Here is a 21,089-nt window from a genome sequence, read left to right as displayed (position 1 = left end):
AAAATTTGACAAATCATATACTTATACATTTTTCATACTTTGAAGCTTATTCAGACAGTAGCAACGATCAGTTGTATCATGAACTAGAATAAATATGAGAATCACTTGCATCACTTCCTGTAATAATAAGTCAATGTCACTGAAAAGTATCTTGTAAAAATAATGTTTTCCTGACCTCCTTCATCATCACTTTATTCTCTTTTCCTCTATAATTAATCATATCAAGCAGAAGTATCAAAAATCACCAGTATTTTATCAAATACTTAATACAATGTCATCTTCTTAATCTTCTGTATTTAAATTTTGTTAAGTGATTGACACAGCCAGTCGCTTCAATTCTTTATTCTCAAACTGTTGTCCCATAGACTTCTGTGAGAGTAAATATTATCTCTTTGACCATAAATGTTGTTTCCCCAACAGCATGCCTCCAAGTTTCTTGCCTTGGTACTGTTTTCTTTTTACTTTTGGGATACATCTAATTAAGTCATTCCAAAATGACTTCAGAAAAGGATTTCCAGACTCAACTTTCCTCTTAATTACCATATTGATAGATGCAGTTGCCTGTTTCGTATCACTATCTGTACTTAGTCTGTACACATCATGTGCCAGAACCTTCAACTCCCTTGCACAAAGTCAAACAACCTGTACACCTCTTCAGCTCTGTGAAACGGACCCACCATCACTGGAAACTGTAACAGGAAAGGCTTTTTGGTATGGAGTGAGAAAGACAGATCATATGTCAAGAATAGTGGGCAGTTTGCTAGAGGTAAGGTAAAAGAAGTCAAATGCCCCTTAGTAATTTAACTTGCGGTAGTTCTGAACGAACAGATTTACAAGTGAAGAAAGAATAGATGCAAGATGGAATTGATGGAAGCAGAAAGAGAGGAGTGGGGACAGTGAGTGTGCATAGGAGCAAAGGTTTGAGAATTTAGCATGACAATAAAGCATAGCATTGTATACTCTTCATTTATTCTTCACTAGAATAGGAAGCGCTTCACCTGAGTGGAATGTCACTTGAAAAATAGTTTTTAACTCATTGTGATAAATTGATCTTTCAAGAACATTTGGGGAATATATATATTCATAATAAAATCTGTCTCACACTATCACAGAACAGTGTGCATTAATGTTTTAAAATTAGAAAAAGCCTCCCACAGAGTATGAGCTAAATTGAAGTTTAAATAGTGCTTTTTAGCTTGAAAGGTACCCCATACTGTTATATAATATAAGATTGTTGTGAAAAAAGTAACTAAAAACTAATTTTCCAAGTTTGTAAAATCAAATACACTGTACTCTAGGTAATCTTAATATTGCTCAGTCACTGTAAATTGAATTATTTTTGAGATTATATTTAAGTCAGGGCAAGATGGTCTTCTATTTGTAAATGTAATTTAGTCTCATGAGTGAGTAATCTCGTTAAATCTTGTTAAATCTTGTCAGGTTAATTGAAATTGATTTGTGTTTACTAAACATAGTGAATACTAATCAAATATTAAACACCGAACTGTTAGAAGAATTGACAGACACTGTTAGTATATGGTAGGATTTATTGTCTCCATGGTTAACGTTGCTTTTTAACCTTTTCTTCAAATTATAGAAAGGAAAATATGCAGAAGTGACCTGCATTTACTTTATGAAATTTTGTGACTTGGGAATATTTGGGAGAATTTGGGATTGTATTCAGGGGAATTACTCACATTTTATTTCCATTGCTACAGACAGCATATTTGCTTTTCCATCTGTTTAATTCCATTCCAGGTTTGCTATTCTCCAATACTCCTAGCACCATTGAGCACCAAATAATAGCTTTTATAGGGACAGACATTACCAAAAATTTTGAAAAGCAAGTTGAAGATAAAGCCTGATAGCTCACATGCCCTGACCTGGTGATTTGGCTCAGTTCTGGAGCTTATACTAAACAGAGACTACACATTTCTCCCAGGTTGTATGTGTGTCAGCTCTGTGCGGCTTAAAGAAACATTTCCCCTTATACAAAAATAACCTCACCATTATCATTTGTTATGGGGAAATTTTACAGTTGTTGGTTAACCTCCTCCCTTATGCCCTGCAATATTCATTAGCAGATTTTTCTGTTTATGAGTGATATTATATGGAAATGGTTATGGAAAGCAACAGATGTAACCACTGAAATAAATTAGAAGGAAAAGTTCTGTTTTTTACAGATGGTTCTATTGAATATGCTTTTATTTCCCCCTCTACTTTAACATTTGGTTTTCTTTCAACAGAAAACTTTTCTTTACTGACTATGGGAATGTGGCCAAAGTGGAGCGATGTGACATGGATGGGATGAACAGAACAAGGATAATTGATTCAAAGACAGAGCAGCCAGCTGCACTGGCACTAGACTTAGTCAACAAATTGGTTTACTGGGTAGATCTTTACTTGGACTATGTGGAAGTAGTGGACTATCAAGGAAAAAACAGACACACTATCATTCAAGGCAGACAAGTAAGTGTGATTTTGTTGGAATATACAGCCACAGTAACAAAATGTATGGTATCATATGAGAAAGAAGACCCAGATTTGCAGTACAGAAATTTCTTATGAAGTCAAGCTGCAATGAGTCATAAAAATTGCAATGTATTGCCTATGTGGGAAATGTTCTTTTCACAAAGCATTCCATAATAGTGGAGAAGCCTCTCATCCCTCTATTGAAAGCAAAGCACTCAAAACAAAACCAATGAAAATAAGCAAATAAAAGCTAAAATGCTACACTGAAAGAAAAGAACGTATTAGAATAGGACAGATGTTATGACCTACTTGCTAAAAACTAATTTATGTAGTCCATTCATAAGGAACTGAACTAGCATTTTGCCCATGTGGCACTGAAGATACTTTGCTAACAAAAGCAAATGCTGCTCACAAAGGTTACTTTATTACTTTAGTATGTTGCATTAAAGTTTGCCTTCTAATGTATTCAAGTACTTCCTAAGGTTAAAGACAACAAGGTCAAATTTTTTTTGAGTTTTGTCCTTGCAAATTACAGGGATTTTGTTGTTTTTCCAAATAACACCCAGTAAACACTTAAAGACGATATCGATGTGGAAATAAGTCTTATTCACTTATTCACTTTTCAAAATTCAATTTTATTTCACTGTGCACAATAATTTTATGTGAAATTCTTAGTGTATGGAGCCAAAATACATGAATCTCCACTTTTTTGGCAATGCAAGCCAAAAATATACTGTAATTATCTCTTTTTTTTTTTTTCTAGACTTTTTTTTTTTTTTTTTTTTGTATAGAGGCATGCTTTATTTATTTGTTTGCTGGTCTGTTTGTTTGTTTTGTTTATACATGCACTGGGTACAGTCAGAAGCGCGGGAGGGTGAGAGAATTCACCAGAGCCAGAGCGGGGAGCAGAGCAGGCAGAAGGACCGAAGTACACTGCTGAGGGGAGCAGCGGGCGGCAGGAGAGGTCTGCACGCCATGTGGGACCCTCCTCCGGTGGCCGGGGAGCAGCCGGGGATCGAACCGGCGCCGCAGAGGCCGCGGGCAGCTTCGCAACCCAGCGCTCAACCACTGCGCCACCGGGGAGGCCCTGTAATTATCTCTTAAAGTTACTTTTTTCTTTCTTATCAGCTCCTTAGAATGGATTTATTTCCCCATTCTTGGCAGATAAACAAATGTACCAATCAGGGTGGTTTAAAAAATCTGTTTCCAAAATTAGCAGTGAGGTCCGGCCCCTTATTTTTCACCTTCAATAGCCTACAAACTGATATTTTTGTCGTATTCTTGAAGTTATGACTTCTAGAAATCCTAGTCATTGGAACAGTAGCCTATATATACTTAAGTAATTTATCTTTGAAACAGGAATTAGGAATTCAAATGATTTTCCTGGTGACTACTTTAAAAAGTTTTAAAGTCTGAAGTATTTATCTTTTTTTTTTTTTTTTTTTGTCATACATATTGCCTGTGTTTTGCTAGTTCTCTAAGCATATGCTTAGTCTGGCACTAAGTAATCCAAATAGATAAATTTTTTTGAAGTATTTGGGTTGTCCGCAGAATGTTCTACTCACCACTCCAAGCTCCTCCCACCTCTCTGGGTATAGTTAGCAGAACAGGCAGCTTGTACTTACTTTGTGGAAACATGCTTCTGAAGGGAAGGCATGGAGGCAATGAATGCAATTTAATCTTTATTGTGTGAACATGTTTTCTACTCTGACCAATTGTTCTGTATTAGCTGTGCTTTCTCTCCTGGAATGAGGATTGACAGTTTTGTAGAAAGGAACCATGTCCTCCCAGGTATATGGACCCAAAGTTTGAGCAAGACAATAATGACAAGAGAATAGTTCAGGTGTTTGTTATTTTTATAGGAAAAATTTATTACCCAAGGAAAAATTGGATCCTACGTTTATTTAGTGACTATGTTGCTATTTAGACAATGATGTCAGTTAAAATAGGCATGCCCAGATTCTCACACACACATACACACAAATTTAGTGGGACTTTCCACTAATATAGAAAAAGATTATTTGGACATGACATAAAATGCACCCACCAGTTGATTCCTGTATTTCATTTATATATTGGAAATGAAAAATGGTTCTAAAACAACATTAAAAGTTAATCTTTTTAGTCACATCTCATAAGCAAGTACCAACAAAGAGTAATGATGAGTCATGTGTGCTCAGATGACAAGTCAAGTGCATTTACTTTAAGTACAGAACTGACAAGATTTCCTGCTTAAAATAGAACATTTTGTTATTTTGTCCTATAAAAAAAAATAGTCAAAGCATACATATTTTTGCAAACTCTGTTAATGACATATCTGTACTAAAATACGCTAGACACTAGACGGGCGCCTCCCTGGTGGCTCAAGGGGTTAGGACACAACACTATGAAGCTATCCACAACCACTCCAGCATGAGTTTGATCCCTGGCCAGGGAGGTGACCCATAAGGCACAGCAGACCTCTCTTGTCTTGCCCGCTGCTCCCCTCAGCAGTGTATTTAAATCAATCTGCCTACTCCGTTCCCCACTCTGCCTCTGGTGTGAATCCTCTCACCCCTGCACCTCTAGCCTCTGCTCCAGTTCTTGTAAGCATAAATGCATCTTTAAAAAATAAAATAGGGGGCCTCCCCAGTGGCACAGCGGTTGAGCGCCGGGTTGCGAAGCTGCCCACAGCCTCTGCAGCGCTGGTTCAATCCCCGGCTGCTCCCCAGCCACCAGAGGAGGGTCCCACATGGCACGCAGACCTCTCCTGCCGCCCGCTGCTCCCCTCAGCAGTGTACTTCGGTCCTTCTGCCTGCTCTGCTCCCTGCTCTGGCTCTGGTGAATTCTCTCACCCTCCCACGCTTCTGACTGTACCCAGTGCTTGTATAAATAAAAATAATTTTTTTAAAATAAATAAATAAATAAATATAAAAAATAAAATAGGGCCTCCCTGGTGGTTCAAGGGGTTAAACACTGCACTACGAAGCAAGCTGCAGCCTCTGTAGCACCAGTTGGATCCCCCCCCCCCCCCGGGCCAGGGAGCAACCCATATGGCGCGGCAGACCTCGCCTGTCTCGCCCGCTGCTCCCCTCAGCACTGTTTTTCAGTCAGTCTGCCTGTTCTGTTCCCCACTCTGTCTCTGGTGAATCCTCTCACCACCTGCATCTCTGGCCTCTTCCCCAGCTCTTATATGCATAAATAATCTTTAAAAAAATAAATAAATATTAAAATAAATATTCTATGAGTAGAATACAATGGCAAATAATAGTGACAAGTGCTTTTTCATCACAATCTCTACAGAAAATCAATTGACTACTTCATCATACCCTGGGCCAGAACCATTTTATTTTAAGTATACTGCAAGAAATACCTATGGGCAATGTGCCTAGCTAGTGCCTTTGTATGAGAAAAGCCACACACTTTGTACATTCTTTGCTTTACTGAAAGCTCTCCACATTTTTAAGAAATCTATTCTTCCCCCAGACCTTCTTCCCAAGACCTCTGCCAAGAAGGAGAACTACTTTGTTTTACATTTCCATTATAAGTAAGCTTTAGGAATAATGAAATTTCTGAGTAAAATGCTTTTGTTTACAGTTAATCTAAATAAGAGATTCCCTAATATATTATTTTCTGATGGGGCAAGAATTAATTTAAATGTAACTTGTGGCAAAAAGAATATGGCAGTTTAAATATATAAGACAAATTTTCAAAGGTGCTTACTCATCGTTCCTTTTACAGACAGAGCTATGATTTTATGTATTGTACATATCTATGACTACATGAAAAAGGAGTCTATAAAATATGTCAAATTCTACGTAACACCGTCATATCAGTATTGAGTATACCTGAATGTTTGGTTCATACTAGCTTTTGAAAACTAACTACCGAACATGGTATCTTAATGAAACATGAATAAAATTACCTCTCATACATTTGGAATTGGTTTATCAACTACTGCATATTTTATTCTCAGAGCAAATTTGTTAGTGAGATACATACTTATTTGAGAAAAAAATGAATGATACTAAATTGTGACTTTCAATATGAAAATTATCCATGGTAGTAAATATCAATCCATTTTTTCTTTCAAGTTGAAAGCAACATAATTACAAATTATAGTTATTTTTGCCCTTTTTTAAAAGGTCAGACATCTTCATGGTATAACTGTGTTTGAAGACTATTTGTATGCAACCAATTCTGATAACTTCAATATCATAAGGATAAACCGATTTAATGGCACTGATGTTCAATCATTAATTAAAATGGAAAATGCTCGAGGGATTAGAATCTATCAAAAAAGGACTCAACCAACAGGTAAGATGCGAGAGTTTTTGGTAACCTTCATAATGGTAGATAGAATGGAAATATGGCCCTTGTGCTTTTGTATGGTATTAAAGTGGGTGAGACATAAACTCTCTGTTTTGATAGTAAAAGTGTACAGTCTACTTGATAAAATGGAATAGAGCTCCCTTCACAAGTCTAAATGACAAATTGTTCACTTCCTAGTAAATCATTTCTATAACCATAGAATTAAAATGATGTCTAGATTTAGATTCAGGAAGGTACTTTCAATCATGATACATGTACACAGGAAACCAAAAGCAGGAACTTTTTTTGTATGATTTTGAGAGAAATATTTCAAATCAGTTTATTTTCTCGCAGTGTCTGTTGTTATTGTAGCCATTGGGATGTCTTGCCTAAACATCCCAATTGTTCCCTAATATCTACTAAGTAAAAAATAAATTTTAATGAGAAGACTGTAATGTTCCTAAGTATTTTTAAAAACACAAACTAGTTATCTTTCAAGGTAGGTTAGTAATGCTTGCTCACCAATACAATTTAGGCTCAATCATATTTAATTATATAACATAAAAACTACTACACAAAATCTCCATCATCTTTTTATGCTTCAAGTAGAAACTGCTTTAAAATTTTCTAAAATTTAACGTACATTTAATTAACCTATATTCCATTCAGTAAACTTTATTCAATCTATTGTCACAAATATGTGCACTGTAAATTCAAATTTGGAATCACTCAGATAACCTTATTTAAGTTTCAAATTAGGATTTATTCCATCTCCAATTGTTATCGGCCATTTACTATGTGCCTGAAACTATTTAAAGTGGAAATACAGCAGTGAATAAAAGCAAGAAAAAGTTCTTAATTTTATGAAATTACACTCTAGTGGAGAAGGCATAATGAAGGAGTAATCAAGTAGATCATTATTATATTAGAATATAATAAGTGCTATAGAGAAAAAATAAAAGAGCAAAGGCATGTCAAGGATGGGGATTGCTTTCATTTTTATATTGAAGTCATAGGAAGTTCAATTGAAATGACAAAATTGAATGAAGACTTGAAATAACCAAGGGAGAGAGACATATGAATGAGAGAAAGAGGGATAAGCGGGCACAAAGGCCAAGAGAGGAAGCTTAACTTTAACAAGGAACAGTAAGGAAACTTGCTTCTCTGGAGCAAGTGGGCAAGGGTTAGAAAAGCAGGCCATGAGGTTGCAGAAATGAAGGAGGGTCATATCAAGTAGGGCCTGTATGCAATTTGTAAAGCTTTTGCTTATACTGTTAGTGAGCTGGGGGGTCCTTAGGAAGCTCTAAGCAGAGGACTCTTATGATCTGCTTTGTCTTTTTAATGGGATCAGTATCACTACTGGGTCAACTCTAGGCTGTGAGGGATAAGGGTGAAAGTCTTTTATTTTGTTCATCCTCTCCACATGTATTTATCCTATACATATATTTTTTCTCTAACTACTAACACTCTTGCAATGTCTTTCTATCCCTCATTCTTTACACATAAACATAGTGTCTTTATTTTGAAAATTGCAGTAACTGATCCCCCCTCCCCGCTCCCCCCACACAGAGATACACACTTCATTTTGTGGTAAGTTTCTCAAAATGGAAATGGATGAAAATTTTAAAACAATATGTCTTGTGTTAACACTCTTCAGTTATCACAGTTCTTCTAGATTTGTGTGCCCATACGATTGATATTTAAAAGGAAATCCTTTCTCTTTAACTACCTAATATGTAATATTTTTATAATAATTTTTTATATTTCTAAGAAATATATCTGCATTTTATGTGTGTATTAAATGTGTGTATTTAAAAATGTATATTCATATAAATACATACAAAGGTGAAATGTATAAACATGTGTAAATATATACCAAAAATCATGTTACTATATTTTGATTACATGAAAACACTTTTGATTAATATAAAAATACTGTATCCTTCAGTATTGTTTTAAAATGTAGCCTTAGGGGGATTTTGGCAAATCCCTATTACTTCTATGGTGCTTAATCTCTTCCAACTGATTATGGTACTAAACAATTGGGGTTATAGAATTTTGATAAGATTCCCTATTCTTATACTGTAAAAGTTTGGAAATACTGATACATGTAATTAACTTATCATTGGAGAATATCAAGGGTCTTTTTTTTTTTTATTTCTTACAGTCAGAAGTCATGCATGTGAAGTGGATCCATATGGAATGCCAGGGGGATGTTCACACATCTGTCTGCTCAGCAGCAGTTACAAAACGCGGACTTGTCGCTGCAGGACTGGCTTCAACTTGGGAAGTGATGGCAGGTCATGCAAAAGTAGGTTGTTAATATCAAACATTTGCCAGCAGCTACCTCTTAGAGTTTGTAGCATTAATTAGCATCATCAACATCAGTAATAACATAGGATTTCATCAGGTAAAATTTGCCTGCAACTATGTACCAGTTATCTTTCTCAAGATCAGTATTTAGGTGATTTTTTTAAAAACATATATACATTTTTTTTTTTGAGACAATGAGAATGGGAAATGTAATTGGACTGTAGTAGCTAACTTTATGGACCTCCAGAAAATATACTTTAGGGAAGATTTTTTTTTTTTTTTGGTAGATTCTTCCTTTAACTACTTAAAAAAAAAAAAAGAAAGGAAAATTTTGGTTCAATGAGCTTGAATCATTGGTTGGCCATATTTTCTATAACTTGAAAAAAGATGCTGTTCCTAGCAATAGGTTTGTATAGTTCAAAAAAATTCACATGAACAAATGCTTTGCCTATGTATCATCACTGGTGGGCGTGGAATTCATGTCATTATTTAATTTCCAGGTTACAGAAGCTAATTTCCAGGTACCTCAAAATTACCTAACAGCAAACTCTTTAATAGTTTTATCGAAAAGCTTTCTTATAGTTAGGTGTGTCTTTGTTTTAATTTTGAAATATGCTCAAATAATTTAATTGTTTTATTTAAATAAACTGATAAATATTTTTTAAATAAATCACTTTTTAAAGTTTATTTTTCCCAGATTCCCTTTTGTATTTATTGAGGTATGATTGGTTTATGGCATTGTATATGATTTTGAGATATAGAATCATATCCTCCAGGTGAGTTATAACACTACACTTATCCCAAAAAGTCCTTGACCATAGACCATTGTACTCCTTCCCAACTGTGTTCTCCCCTCCCTAATCCTTTGGCAGCCTCAATTCTATAGTCATATATCTAGGATTTGTTATTAGTTGGGACCTATCTGACCCTTGGTTTTGTTTTTCTATATTCCACTTAGAAATGAGACCAACCAGTGTTTGTCTTTCTCCTTCTGACTTACTTCACTTAGCGTAATCCCATCCAGTAACATCCAAGTTGTCACAAAATTCAAGAGCTCCTCTTTTTTCATTTTTATAGCTGAGTGGATTTTTACTGTGTATATAGACCACACTGTCTTAATCATTTATTTATCTATAAGCACTTAGGTTGTTTTCATAACTTGACTATTGTAAATAGTACTTCAGTAAACATAGGAGTGCAAGGGCACAGCAAAAGACACTATCACTATAACAAAAAAAAGTCTACAAATGGGAGAAAATATTTGCACAACATATATCTGACAAGGGATTGATATCAAAAACCAACTAAGAACACATACAAGTATAGGGAAAAAAAAAAAAATAGCTCAGTAAGAATAGGGGCAGAAGCTAGGCACAAATAGGCATATCTCCAAAGAAGGCATACAGATGGTTAAAAGGATCATGAAAAAAAAAAAAATGTTCACCAGTTGTCATCAAGGAAATGTAAATCCATGGGATATCTTCTCACACCTCTGAGAATGGCCCACATCAAAAATACTGTAAACAGCAAGTGTTGCTGAGGATGTGGAGAAGAAGGAGCCTTTGTACACTGCTGGTGGGAATATAGACTGGTCCAGCCCACATGGAAACCAGTATGAGATTTCTCAAAATATTAAAAGATTATCTACTAAATGAGCCAGCAATTACACTCCTAAGTATCTACCCAAAGAATTCAGAGACACTAATTCAAAGTGACACAAGTTTACATTTTTTAAAGATTTATTTATTTCTGCATACAAGAACTGGGACACAGACCAGAGATGGGGGTGGTGAGAGGATTCACCAGAGACAGAGCGGGGAACAGAACAAGCTGACTGACTGAAATACACTGCTGAGGGCAGCGGCCGGTGAGACAGGAGAGGTCTGCTGTATCATGTGAGTCACCTCCCTGGCCGAGGATTTAACACGTGCTGCAGTGGCTGCAAATAGCTACATAGGTTGCATCTTAACCCCTTGTGCCACCAGGGATGCCCCATAAGTTTATATTTTAAAAGAAAAATTGGTTAAGATCTACTTAGGATTTTATAATCCAACACAATATATTGTCTTTACGTTTTATTTTTGTTAGTCCCCTCTCTCTGAATACCCTTCTGCCATATTTGGTTTAATATTTGTTCTTGTTGAAGACTGAAATAAGAACACTACATTTGTTACTATTTTCAGTTAAATGTTAGATTAAATAGTGTAAATAACTTTATATCAATAACTCAAGTGTTTGAACTGTGATAAAATATGTGCACATTGGTATTTTGTTTTAATGTTTAATTTTAGAATTGAATATTATATTGTAAAGATACCAGATTTCATGGTCAAAAGATCCTCTAGATTATTGAAAGATCCTTGAGGTCAGAAACCTCAAGGCAGAAGAAGTTGTGTGTATGTGTATGCATGTATTTGTAACCAGTCTTTGAACCAGTATTGTTACCACTTGGGAATTGTTGTCTTTTGTATGCAAATACAGCCATACCATTCATACATGTATATGTACAAATAGTTGGGGGATAAAAATATAAGATCAGAGTTCTATAAGCTTCAATCATCCAAAATGTAATGTGCCAATCTGGGTACATTTATAGTAACAGAAGTAATTCTGGCTATTTTAAGCAGACAAGATAGAGTACAAATAGATAGATGCATATGAAATCATTGAAAAGCCTAAAATAGCAGCTTATAGACTGTACTTTGGAGACATTCCTCACAGCTACCATTAAACTGGACTGTTTTAAGGAGGAAGATTAGCCATAATCAGAAAATAGGACATCAAGAGGCCATAAGTGACAACAGTAGCTTCAAAAACATCATTTTAGTTGAGAGCCAGGGATTAGGAAATTTGCTCCACCACACTTAGCTCTATCAATATTTCACGATTGTTAGTCCTCTATTGGCAAACATAATGCCCAAAAAAGCCATCTCTTCATCGTCTCTTCATATGCAAGTAGGAAGAAGACTGATATATAAAAATTCAGTTTTTCTATTATATGAATATTAGCAAAAGAAACAAAGAATGGCCTCATTTCTATATTTTAAATTGAGCTACTCCATTTGACTTTAGGTATTTAAATAAAACCAGACCATGGCTACATGGGTGTCTGTGAAATGTATGTTTCAGTTTCTAATTTTCTGTTGTACAGTAAACATTTAAGAAGAAACTTTCCAATAGATTTTGAATAGCTAAAGAAATTACTAAAAGCAATAGAAAAAATAGTTATATTTTTATTTAAAAAAAGCATGGACACTAACATTAATGAAGTGCCATATTTACCAATTTCCAATTAAAACATGTATTAAAAATACAACTGAAACCACAATCAAACATTGGCAAGAATGTCTGTAATTAAACCAGTGCACTTTTGCATTGATAATACAATTAGAAATTGATACAATTAAAGCAAGGTTGATAATACATACAACAGACCTAAAACTGATACTGTCTTTTAAGAAATTCTACTTTTTATAGATGGAACAAACTGAGGTTTAGATAAAGATAAGCCTAAAATTCTAACACTTTAAAGCTGAGTATAGAGCTGAAGTATCCAGAGTGGAAGGAGATGGAAGAGAAATGAGAACAAAGAAAAAAGGGAACACAAGGGATTGTGGTGGTGGAGTATGGGTGAATTGGTGGGTGTGCATTTGGGTGGCAATACGTGAGTGGGGGGAAGGGGAACCTATACTTCCAAAGTACTACAATGATATATGACAATATTACCTCAATAATAAAAAAAGAAATTATTCCACTTTTGACTGAAAAATTTTGTTGTTTCATAACAGAAATTTAGAAACAACTTAGATATCCAACAATAAGAAAGTAACTGATTATATTATATTGCTTCTCCAGCAGGGAACATTATGGTATCATTGAAAAGAATGTTTTAAAGACTCCTTAATGACACAAAAATGTCATTAATTAAAAAAAAAATACTACAATGCATGTGTAAGATCCTTATTTATGAAAATCAAAAATTATCTTTAAATTTGGTGAAATGCTTAGGAATGTTAAAAACTTTCAAATTAAAGTAACATGAGAATATTGTTTTAATGAAAATACTTTTGAAAATAGGTAGGCACTAAAAAAGAAGGTATGAGGGCAGTGAGGAAGTGGAATGTCTCTTTATCCATTAATTCTGTTTCTGGAAATATATTTTAAGTTATCATCTAAGGAAATGTAATGAGGTTAAAAATGCTTATTTATCTTAGTTTTATAATAATGAAAACAAACAACTGCAGAATGAGCTAATAATTTATCATGCCAATAAAACTGAAAATATAAGGCTTAAAATAATGGAGCAACATCAAACATAATGTCGATGCCAAGATTTCCTAATAAAATCAGGATATAAAATCCAGTATCCTCTTCTATTTAAGTAAACATGTATTAGAAAACAACTAGATGCATTAGATGGTCCCACAAAGGAATACTACAGAACATTGAAAATGAATGAAAAATGACTAAAAGATGAATGGATAAATAACACCAATGTAATAATAAAATTAACTTAGTTAATAATTCACATGTAACTCAGACATGTGAAATTAAACAATTTATTACTGGGAAATGCATACAGCATATGTGGTAAAACTCTTTAAAATATTTGATAAACACAATAATCAGGATATTAGGTGTTTCTGGTATAGAAAGGGGATGGGTATGGGATACATATTTGGCTTCCAATGTTCTGGAATATTCTTAAGTCATGTTGTATGTATATGGGATTTGTTTTATTTTTACTTTTATGTGGGTGACTATTATAAATACAAATAATAGTGTTCCAATAATAATAATTTTAAAAATCAAAAGAAAGAAAATATGTAAGGTGATAAAATACTTTGTATTAAGGATGTTGACTTTATGATGGATTACTTTTTTTTTTCTTTTCCATTTTCCCTAAAGTTTCTATAATGTGTTATTTTATTAAGAATCTCATGGTATGGTTATTCAAATATAACTGAGTCATTTGTGCCTTAGTCTTACTGGTAAAACTCAGGATGTTTTCTCTACTATAAAAATTATCTCTAAAAATTACATATGCTAAACTAAGATTAGGGGTATCTCAGCTGTTAGTGAGCTTTGCATATATTTCATTTAAAATTCTGAAAGAGTCAATTCCCTCTTCAGAAAAAAAAACAACCTTTATGGTGGGTATGGTGGTGTGGAATACATTTGCATATGTGTGAACTTCTACTCCCCCAAAATATACTCTACTGTAACCCAACATTGTTCAAATAAAAACAAAAAGAAAACACTACCTTGAGTCTGCCCTTTTTTCATCCAAGAGACAGCTTTTTGTTTTGTTTAGGGTTTGGGGCTTTTTTTTTTTTTTTGGCTTAGTTTAACTTAGTTTTTGATAAACGCTGTGTTGTACATCAGAGTTACTGGCAGACAACATCAATGTCTAACATTCTAATTAAGATATGAAGAAAAAAGCGATGTTGTAACTGGCATTTGCTTTCATTTCTTAAAAAAATTCACATTTATACAGCTATACTATATTCATATGCAAGTATGTGATAGATACTGTGTTAAATTGCCTCTAACAGTCTGTAGATACAAATTCTGGGGGCAGGGGAGATGTTTGAATGTACTGATTTTTTTTTTAGCATTTTCAAACATAATGAATGCTACAGTTAGTATCTAGAATGTGTTAGATAAATTGTAATGAATTGTAAAATTGAATGCGCGGATGTTTTCATAAATGTCCATTTTACAGTTACAATTTATCCAATGATCTGTCATGTTTTTGTTATATAGACAGTTACAGACAAAAGAATAATTAGCAAAATATAACCCATTCACTGAAGTAATTTCTGTTTTAATTAAAGTAATGCAATTTGCTGGTCTTCTTGCATTGAGATACATTTGGCATATTTTAGAGTTTAATTTTTGGTATTGAATTAAAAGACGCTAATTGTGCCAGTTAATTAAACAGTGGCATTATGCAGAGTAAAGAAGATTAGGCAGCATCAGTTGTTTATGTTTGTAATCTTTCTTTTGCAGGACCGAAGAACGAATTGTTCCTCTTTTATGGAAAAGGACGCCCAGGAATTGTTAGAGGAATGGATTTGAATACTAAGATAGCAGATGAATACATGATCCCCATAGAAAATCTGGTAAACCCTCGTGCTTTAGATTTTCATGCAGAAACCAATTATATCTACTTTGCTGACACCACCAGTTTCCTAATTGGCCGGCAGAAGATAGATGGCACAGAGCGAGAAACGATCCTGAAAGATGGTAAGTGACAATGTGTCACATTGACATTAAAGTGCCCGGAGATAAAGCATTTTCAAAGCTGAATACAATATATGTGAAGCTAATTTTAACCAGAACTGAAGTTATTGTTGATTTAAAACTATTTGTTAATGTAATTATCTTCGATAACTTTATTTCTCCAAGTTTTTATATGCCAGTTCATTAATACCTTCATTACTGAACTTGCAAATGGTTACTACAATTCAAATATTTTAGGAATTAAATTGAATATTTTTTCCATCTCTGTGGAAAAGGAGTTACAATTGTATGTTTACAGTGTTGTATAGCAGAACCTAAGATACAACAGGATATTAGACGCTTTTGCAATAATCAGATCTCACTAAAATATTGGTTATTTCACTCAAAGTGTGTTAGAATATCAAAGTCCCCATTGTCAATTCCCACATATTGTTTCTTTCTTTATAAATCTTCAAATTGGGGTTCTCTAGAGTGGCCCTTAAAATATCAATATTTCCCCTCCTTTTTATTACTTGAGTAACATTTCATTATAAAATATATAAGCTTCAGCTGTTAGTCGTGGAGAATTAACATTTGTATGTACATTTAATTCACCACTAAAAATCCATATCTAAATTCAGAGAAATTTTGTCTATATCTTATTTTTATTTATAGATACATCTATGTAATTTATATATATATATATATATTCAAGCATATATGGTATATTTCATTAAAATTGGTACATTTCATAAATGTACCGACTTATGACCTAGAAACAATCATAAATGTACTGAATTTGACTTAGAACCAATAAATAATGTAACAAAATAATGCAACTTTGATATAAATAGAAAAAAATATTGAATAATTAAGGAAACTTGATCTTTGACTGCTAGTCCCCTGTAGGCTGGTAAATTAATAATTATCTCAGTTTCCTCTTATATGAAGTCTGCTAGCTTGGATTTTAAAAAACACATAATGTAGGGTATATTAATTGTATGCATTTTATATGATGGGTGTATTGTTAGCTATCATAAGAGATAAAGGGAAGTTTAGGAAATAGTTAATGTTTTCATATTGTTCGTAATCTTCCTTTGCAGATCATGTAAGCAAAGATGTTAAAGCTTGCAGCTGATAAGTTCCAATGTGTCCATAGAAATGTATGATTATGTTTGAGGTGGTATTTGCGCTGATCTTAGAGGAGCAATGTCAAATGGGAAAGGAGAATATTTCCACAGCCAAAGATCCCATGGAAACAAAAGCAAAAACAAGAAATCATGGGTGCCAGAACAGGGATAAAATGAACGTTAAGTGGAGTCCTGCTGGAGGTTTTGTTTGCAGTCTATAGTGACAGAGGAGATATGGAATGTGAAAAGAGGTGAAATGAAATAACTTGAATGTGAGGTGAAGGGTTTTGTATAAAATCCTTGATGAATAAGTGACAGGAAATGATTTTGAATGAAATGATGTTTTAGGAGACCCAAGCTGGTGGTGAAGTACAGAATGGATCAAAGAAAGTAAAGAAAATAAAAAAAAAAAAGAGAGACAGACTAAAATTATTTACAGCATGAGTGGCAATGAATGGCAGTCTCCCCTATTTTTTAGAGGGAATGTGAGAACCATAAGATTGATCACTCAACTCAGCTTTGCTTTAAATCAAACCCTCAATGTTAAAAGTACCCTTTTCATGAATGATAAAATGTGAAAATGAAAAAAAAATCCCTGTTTTTGTCTTTTTATAGTTTACTTATTAAGGAAATATAAACCCATCATTGCACATCCCCAAGGAGTATCTAATTAAAGATTCTTTTAATTGGGTATTACAGAGGTTATCTGTCTACTTTTCTCTGTAATGTGTCATCAAATGATAGGGCTTGACAATTTCAGGACAACGATTTTGCATATTCTTCTTAAATAGGTGCATTTAGATTGCTTTCATTTTGACCTCGACATTTTCAAGAGAGAATGAAATATAATATAGAGGATTCTTAGTTTCTTTTTTAAAAAGTGTCAGTTTCTGTGCTGCACTGAATATTCCAGTTTATTATCCCAGCTTTGATAACAGTATATTATCTGTGCCACTGATGGTTTTTTATCAGTGATCAAGTCTAATATCTGCTGGTCTGCCAGGCATACCTGGAGTTATTATGCAATATGAAAGTTATGAGAACATTTTGTAAGATTTTCATACCTGAAATGTATTTGGAATTTTGATATCCCTATACAAGGGACAGTTTAATGTCTTATTAGTTTATCTTTCTTTCTTTCTTACCAGTCAGGACAAAAAGAATATACATTATGATAGGAGATTATCATGTCAAAATACAATAACATTTGAAAAATGACAACTTAGGATTCTGGAATCAGAAAAAAAATAAGTTTTGTGTGTATTCACACATACAGCTAGATTGACCCAAACTCAAACCCTCAAGTCAATGCTTTCGTTTGACAAATGATTTTGTGAACTCAGTAGAAATTCTGAGTCTTAGATAAATTTGTATTATTTGATGTATAGGACTGTAAGATTTTGCATTTGTAAATAAACATAAATATCTAGGACATCTTCTGTGTAACCTCAGGCTCTCTTTTTATGAATGATAAAAAAAGCAGTGTTTTATCATTCCTTCTTCGAATTTTTTTCTCCCAAAATTTTATTGGAAATCACTAAATGTGGTATATCTTATTGTCTTTATGGAATCTAATGGGCTAAAATGCTAGTTAAATTAATGAGGAAGGAGTTGTTAAGTGAGAAATAGTCTAGTTGAGATGTGTATATATATGTATACACACACACACATATACCAATAATTACTGACAAATATCTGAATATCACTAATTACTTAAATGAAGACATACTAGTGATTTAATGACAGACTTCCATAAGTAAAAAAAAAAATCCATTTGTATCTTTTTGTTCTCCAGATTTCTGCCAAAATTTTTACAATATTGATACTCTCCATTACTTTCAGTTGTTTATTTGATTTATTCACATTTTTGGTCAATGTTCAGTGAGTGATTTCTGTGGTCTGGGTGCTATTTTAGATTATATAAATTAACAAAGCTTCATACTTAATGTATATTCAAATAGTGAGAGGCAGATAATAAATAAGCAGATAAATGAATAAGATAATGACACGTTATAAAGAACATAACATAGCTTAATAGTAGATCACACACAGTACCACTAGCTTAAGACTCACTTCACAATTCTGAAATATCTCTAAACCTTTCACCCAGAATTAGGCCAGATACTTAGAACAGATTACAAGCTGTGATTGGTTTCCAAATGACACCAACCTTAGAGTATGATTGATATTTCATGCAAATAGGAATCACCATTTGTTTTTATATTTCAATGATTTTCCTATTTTAACACTCTAGGAATATCCAATGTCTTGTAAAGATTTAATTTTACAAAAATGAAACAGGCATTGAGATATCATTAAATGAGTTATGTCAGAAAGTCCCCAGAAACTTTAAGCAATGATAATGCCTTGCAAAACATTTGACATTAAGAACAAACCTTTCTGTTATTAAATTACAGGTGAATATCAGTCATGTTTTTTCTGAGTTTTAACTGAACTTTTTCAAAAAGCAAGAAAGGAAATAATGAATGTGTTTGTCAGTTATGGGATATTTCCTAATCAAAACTGTTAAGGTGAGATTTGCAGTATCTAGTAGATACTGTACCAATCCAGAAGCAAGGTTTGCATATAATAACTCCTATATAATCTCAATAAGTTGTTTTACCAGTATTCACTGGAGGTTTGAGTTGTGAAATCATAAGTTAGATTTCATGTTTAATTTATAAGTAATTTGTAATGTTTTCATGAGGTAGATGAGATTGTTGAAAAATGATTTTTAAGCCAATATATCTGAATAGTAGACATGGATTTAAGAAGATCAAAATATGGGTTTTAAATACACCAAATCTAGAAATTATAAAATTGAGTAGGGTGGCTAACAGGTTTTAGTAAACATGGGGAAGGCATCATTCTCATTTGCTTCTGCTAACATAGGCTTAAACTCAACTTCATGACTATATGCAGACATTATACCTCCCACACATATACAAACATGCATTTAATGTTAAGATCTAGATATTTCTATAAAGAAGTTTGTTATTTTATAAATATTAAATTTCTGGTAAGTTCAAAGGAGAGGGTATGAAAATTTTTGGTAATTGAAGTATTATTATGTGTATCATTGTCATATTAATAAGAATTCTAATCAGCAGATTTTCTTGCATGTTTTCTTTTGTTGTGTGTCCTTACCAGTTATATAATTTTATTTATTATTTTTATAAGTATCTTTAAGATTTTCCCCCACCACCATCTCTGTGCCCCCTTGTCCCTTCCCCTCCCCCTTCCTCTTAATCACAAAGCCCTCAGGATGTTTATTGTTGTCCACTGTTGTTGTTTTTTTTTTTTAATCCAAGTGTTTTACCTTAGCAAATGGTCTCCTATGTAAATGTACAGTATTTATTTTATTTTTATAAGTCTGACACACTTTCCTGCACATAATACTCTTAAATTTCACCCATTTTGTTGAAAATGACTGCATTCCATCCTTTCTTGTGGCTGTATAATATCCCATGGTATGTATATACCATATCTTCTTGATCCAATCATCTCTTTTATTTTTTAAAGATTTATTTATTTTATTTTGTACAAGAACCATGGTACAGACCAGATGCGCAGGAAGGCAAGAGGATTCACCAGAGACAGAGTGGGGAACAGAACAGGCAGATTGACTGAAATACACTGCCGAGGGGAGCAGCAGGCGAGACCTGAGAGGTCTGTGGACCCTCGCCGGCTCGCTGGGATCAAACCAGCGCTGCAGAGGCTGAGGACAGCTTCACAGTGTGGTGCTCAACCGCCTGTGCCACCAGGGGAGACCCTGATCCAATCATTTCTTGATGGACATTTATGCAGCTTCTTTCTTTCTGTTTCTCTCATAATCATTTACTGTATATCAAATAGGTTATGTAGAAGAACCTTTGAAATTAAATCAAGAAGAGCTATGCCTAGATGATATTTCTCTTCTCAAAGTATTGTGGAGAGTTTGGTCAATCTATTTAGTAATTATTCTGAGGCTGATTTTTTTTTTTTTAGTTATTTATCTTTGATAGAAGTACATTCCAGTTCTTCCAGAAATAGATTGATGCTACCTTGTACTCAGTACACAGGGTGGGGTCTGGACTAGCTCACTGCCAGCTCTCAGTAGTTTCTGTTTGGTTGCCTCATTTCATATGCTTGCCCTTCCTTTAGTGTAAATCTGTTACTGTGATCTCTTTCTGAGTGGGAGATCATGGTAGCTACAAGGGTGATCTCCATGCTGTGGGCCTAGTTTCCATTTTGGGACCTATGTGGCCTTTCTCTGCCTCTTTCCATTTGGTAGCCAAAATTTGCTCTATATCTGTGGTCTCGGGCAAGAGATAATTTTTCTGCCCCACACCATGAGGTAGCAAATACCTGTGTTTTCATTATTATTGCTTTGTTATTATTCCAGGATTCTGGGTTCCAGAAGTCTTTTTGTGTCTCCACCAGGTGCAAACAGCTTAGTTTCTACTCTTCCTTAAGGTATTTGTACCTTTGTTTTCCACTAGTGTAATAGAGTGTTACTGTTCTCCGAGCAATAGACTGGTGTTAGCTGTTGGAAGTAAAGTTTGTGATGGGAACTGAGGTGTTTCCTGTGTCTCCTCAGAGCAACATGACTGGCATTTAGCTATTCTTCAACAGTTCTTATCTTTGCAACTCAGTTTATCTTTGGGGAAGAGAATATTT

General features: G+C 33.9%; 1 protein-coding gene across 1 annotated transcript in view; it reads left to right on the top strand.

Annotated features, from left to right (window-relative positions):
* Positions 1-21,089, top strand: part of LRP1B (LDL receptor related protein 1B) — a gene marked incomplete at its 3' end in the record, with an annotated part of 1,731,654 nt that overhangs the window by 1,017,705 nt on the left and 692,860 nt on the right. The window contains exons 8-11 of the mRNA XM_084254814.1: positions 2,247-2,469; positions 6,597-6,768; positions 8,930-9,073; positions 15,088-15,324. Of these exons, the coding sequence (XP_084110940.1) occupies positions 2,247-2,469; positions 6,597-6,768; positions 8,930-9,073; positions 15,088-15,324 (776 nt within the window). The remainder of the gene's footprint in view (positions 1-2,246; positions 2,470-6,596; positions 6,769-8,929; positions 9,074-15,087; positions 15,325-21,089) is intronic.

The sequence above is a fragment of the Talpa europaea genome, assembly GCF_964194135.1.
Source record: "Talpa europaea genome assembly, chromosome: 1".
Taxonomy (NCBI): Eukaryota; Metazoa; Chordata; class Mammalia; order Eulipotyphla; family Talpidae; genus Talpa; species Talpa europaea.
This window is presented reverse-complemented; position numbering and strand designations above follow the sequence as displayed.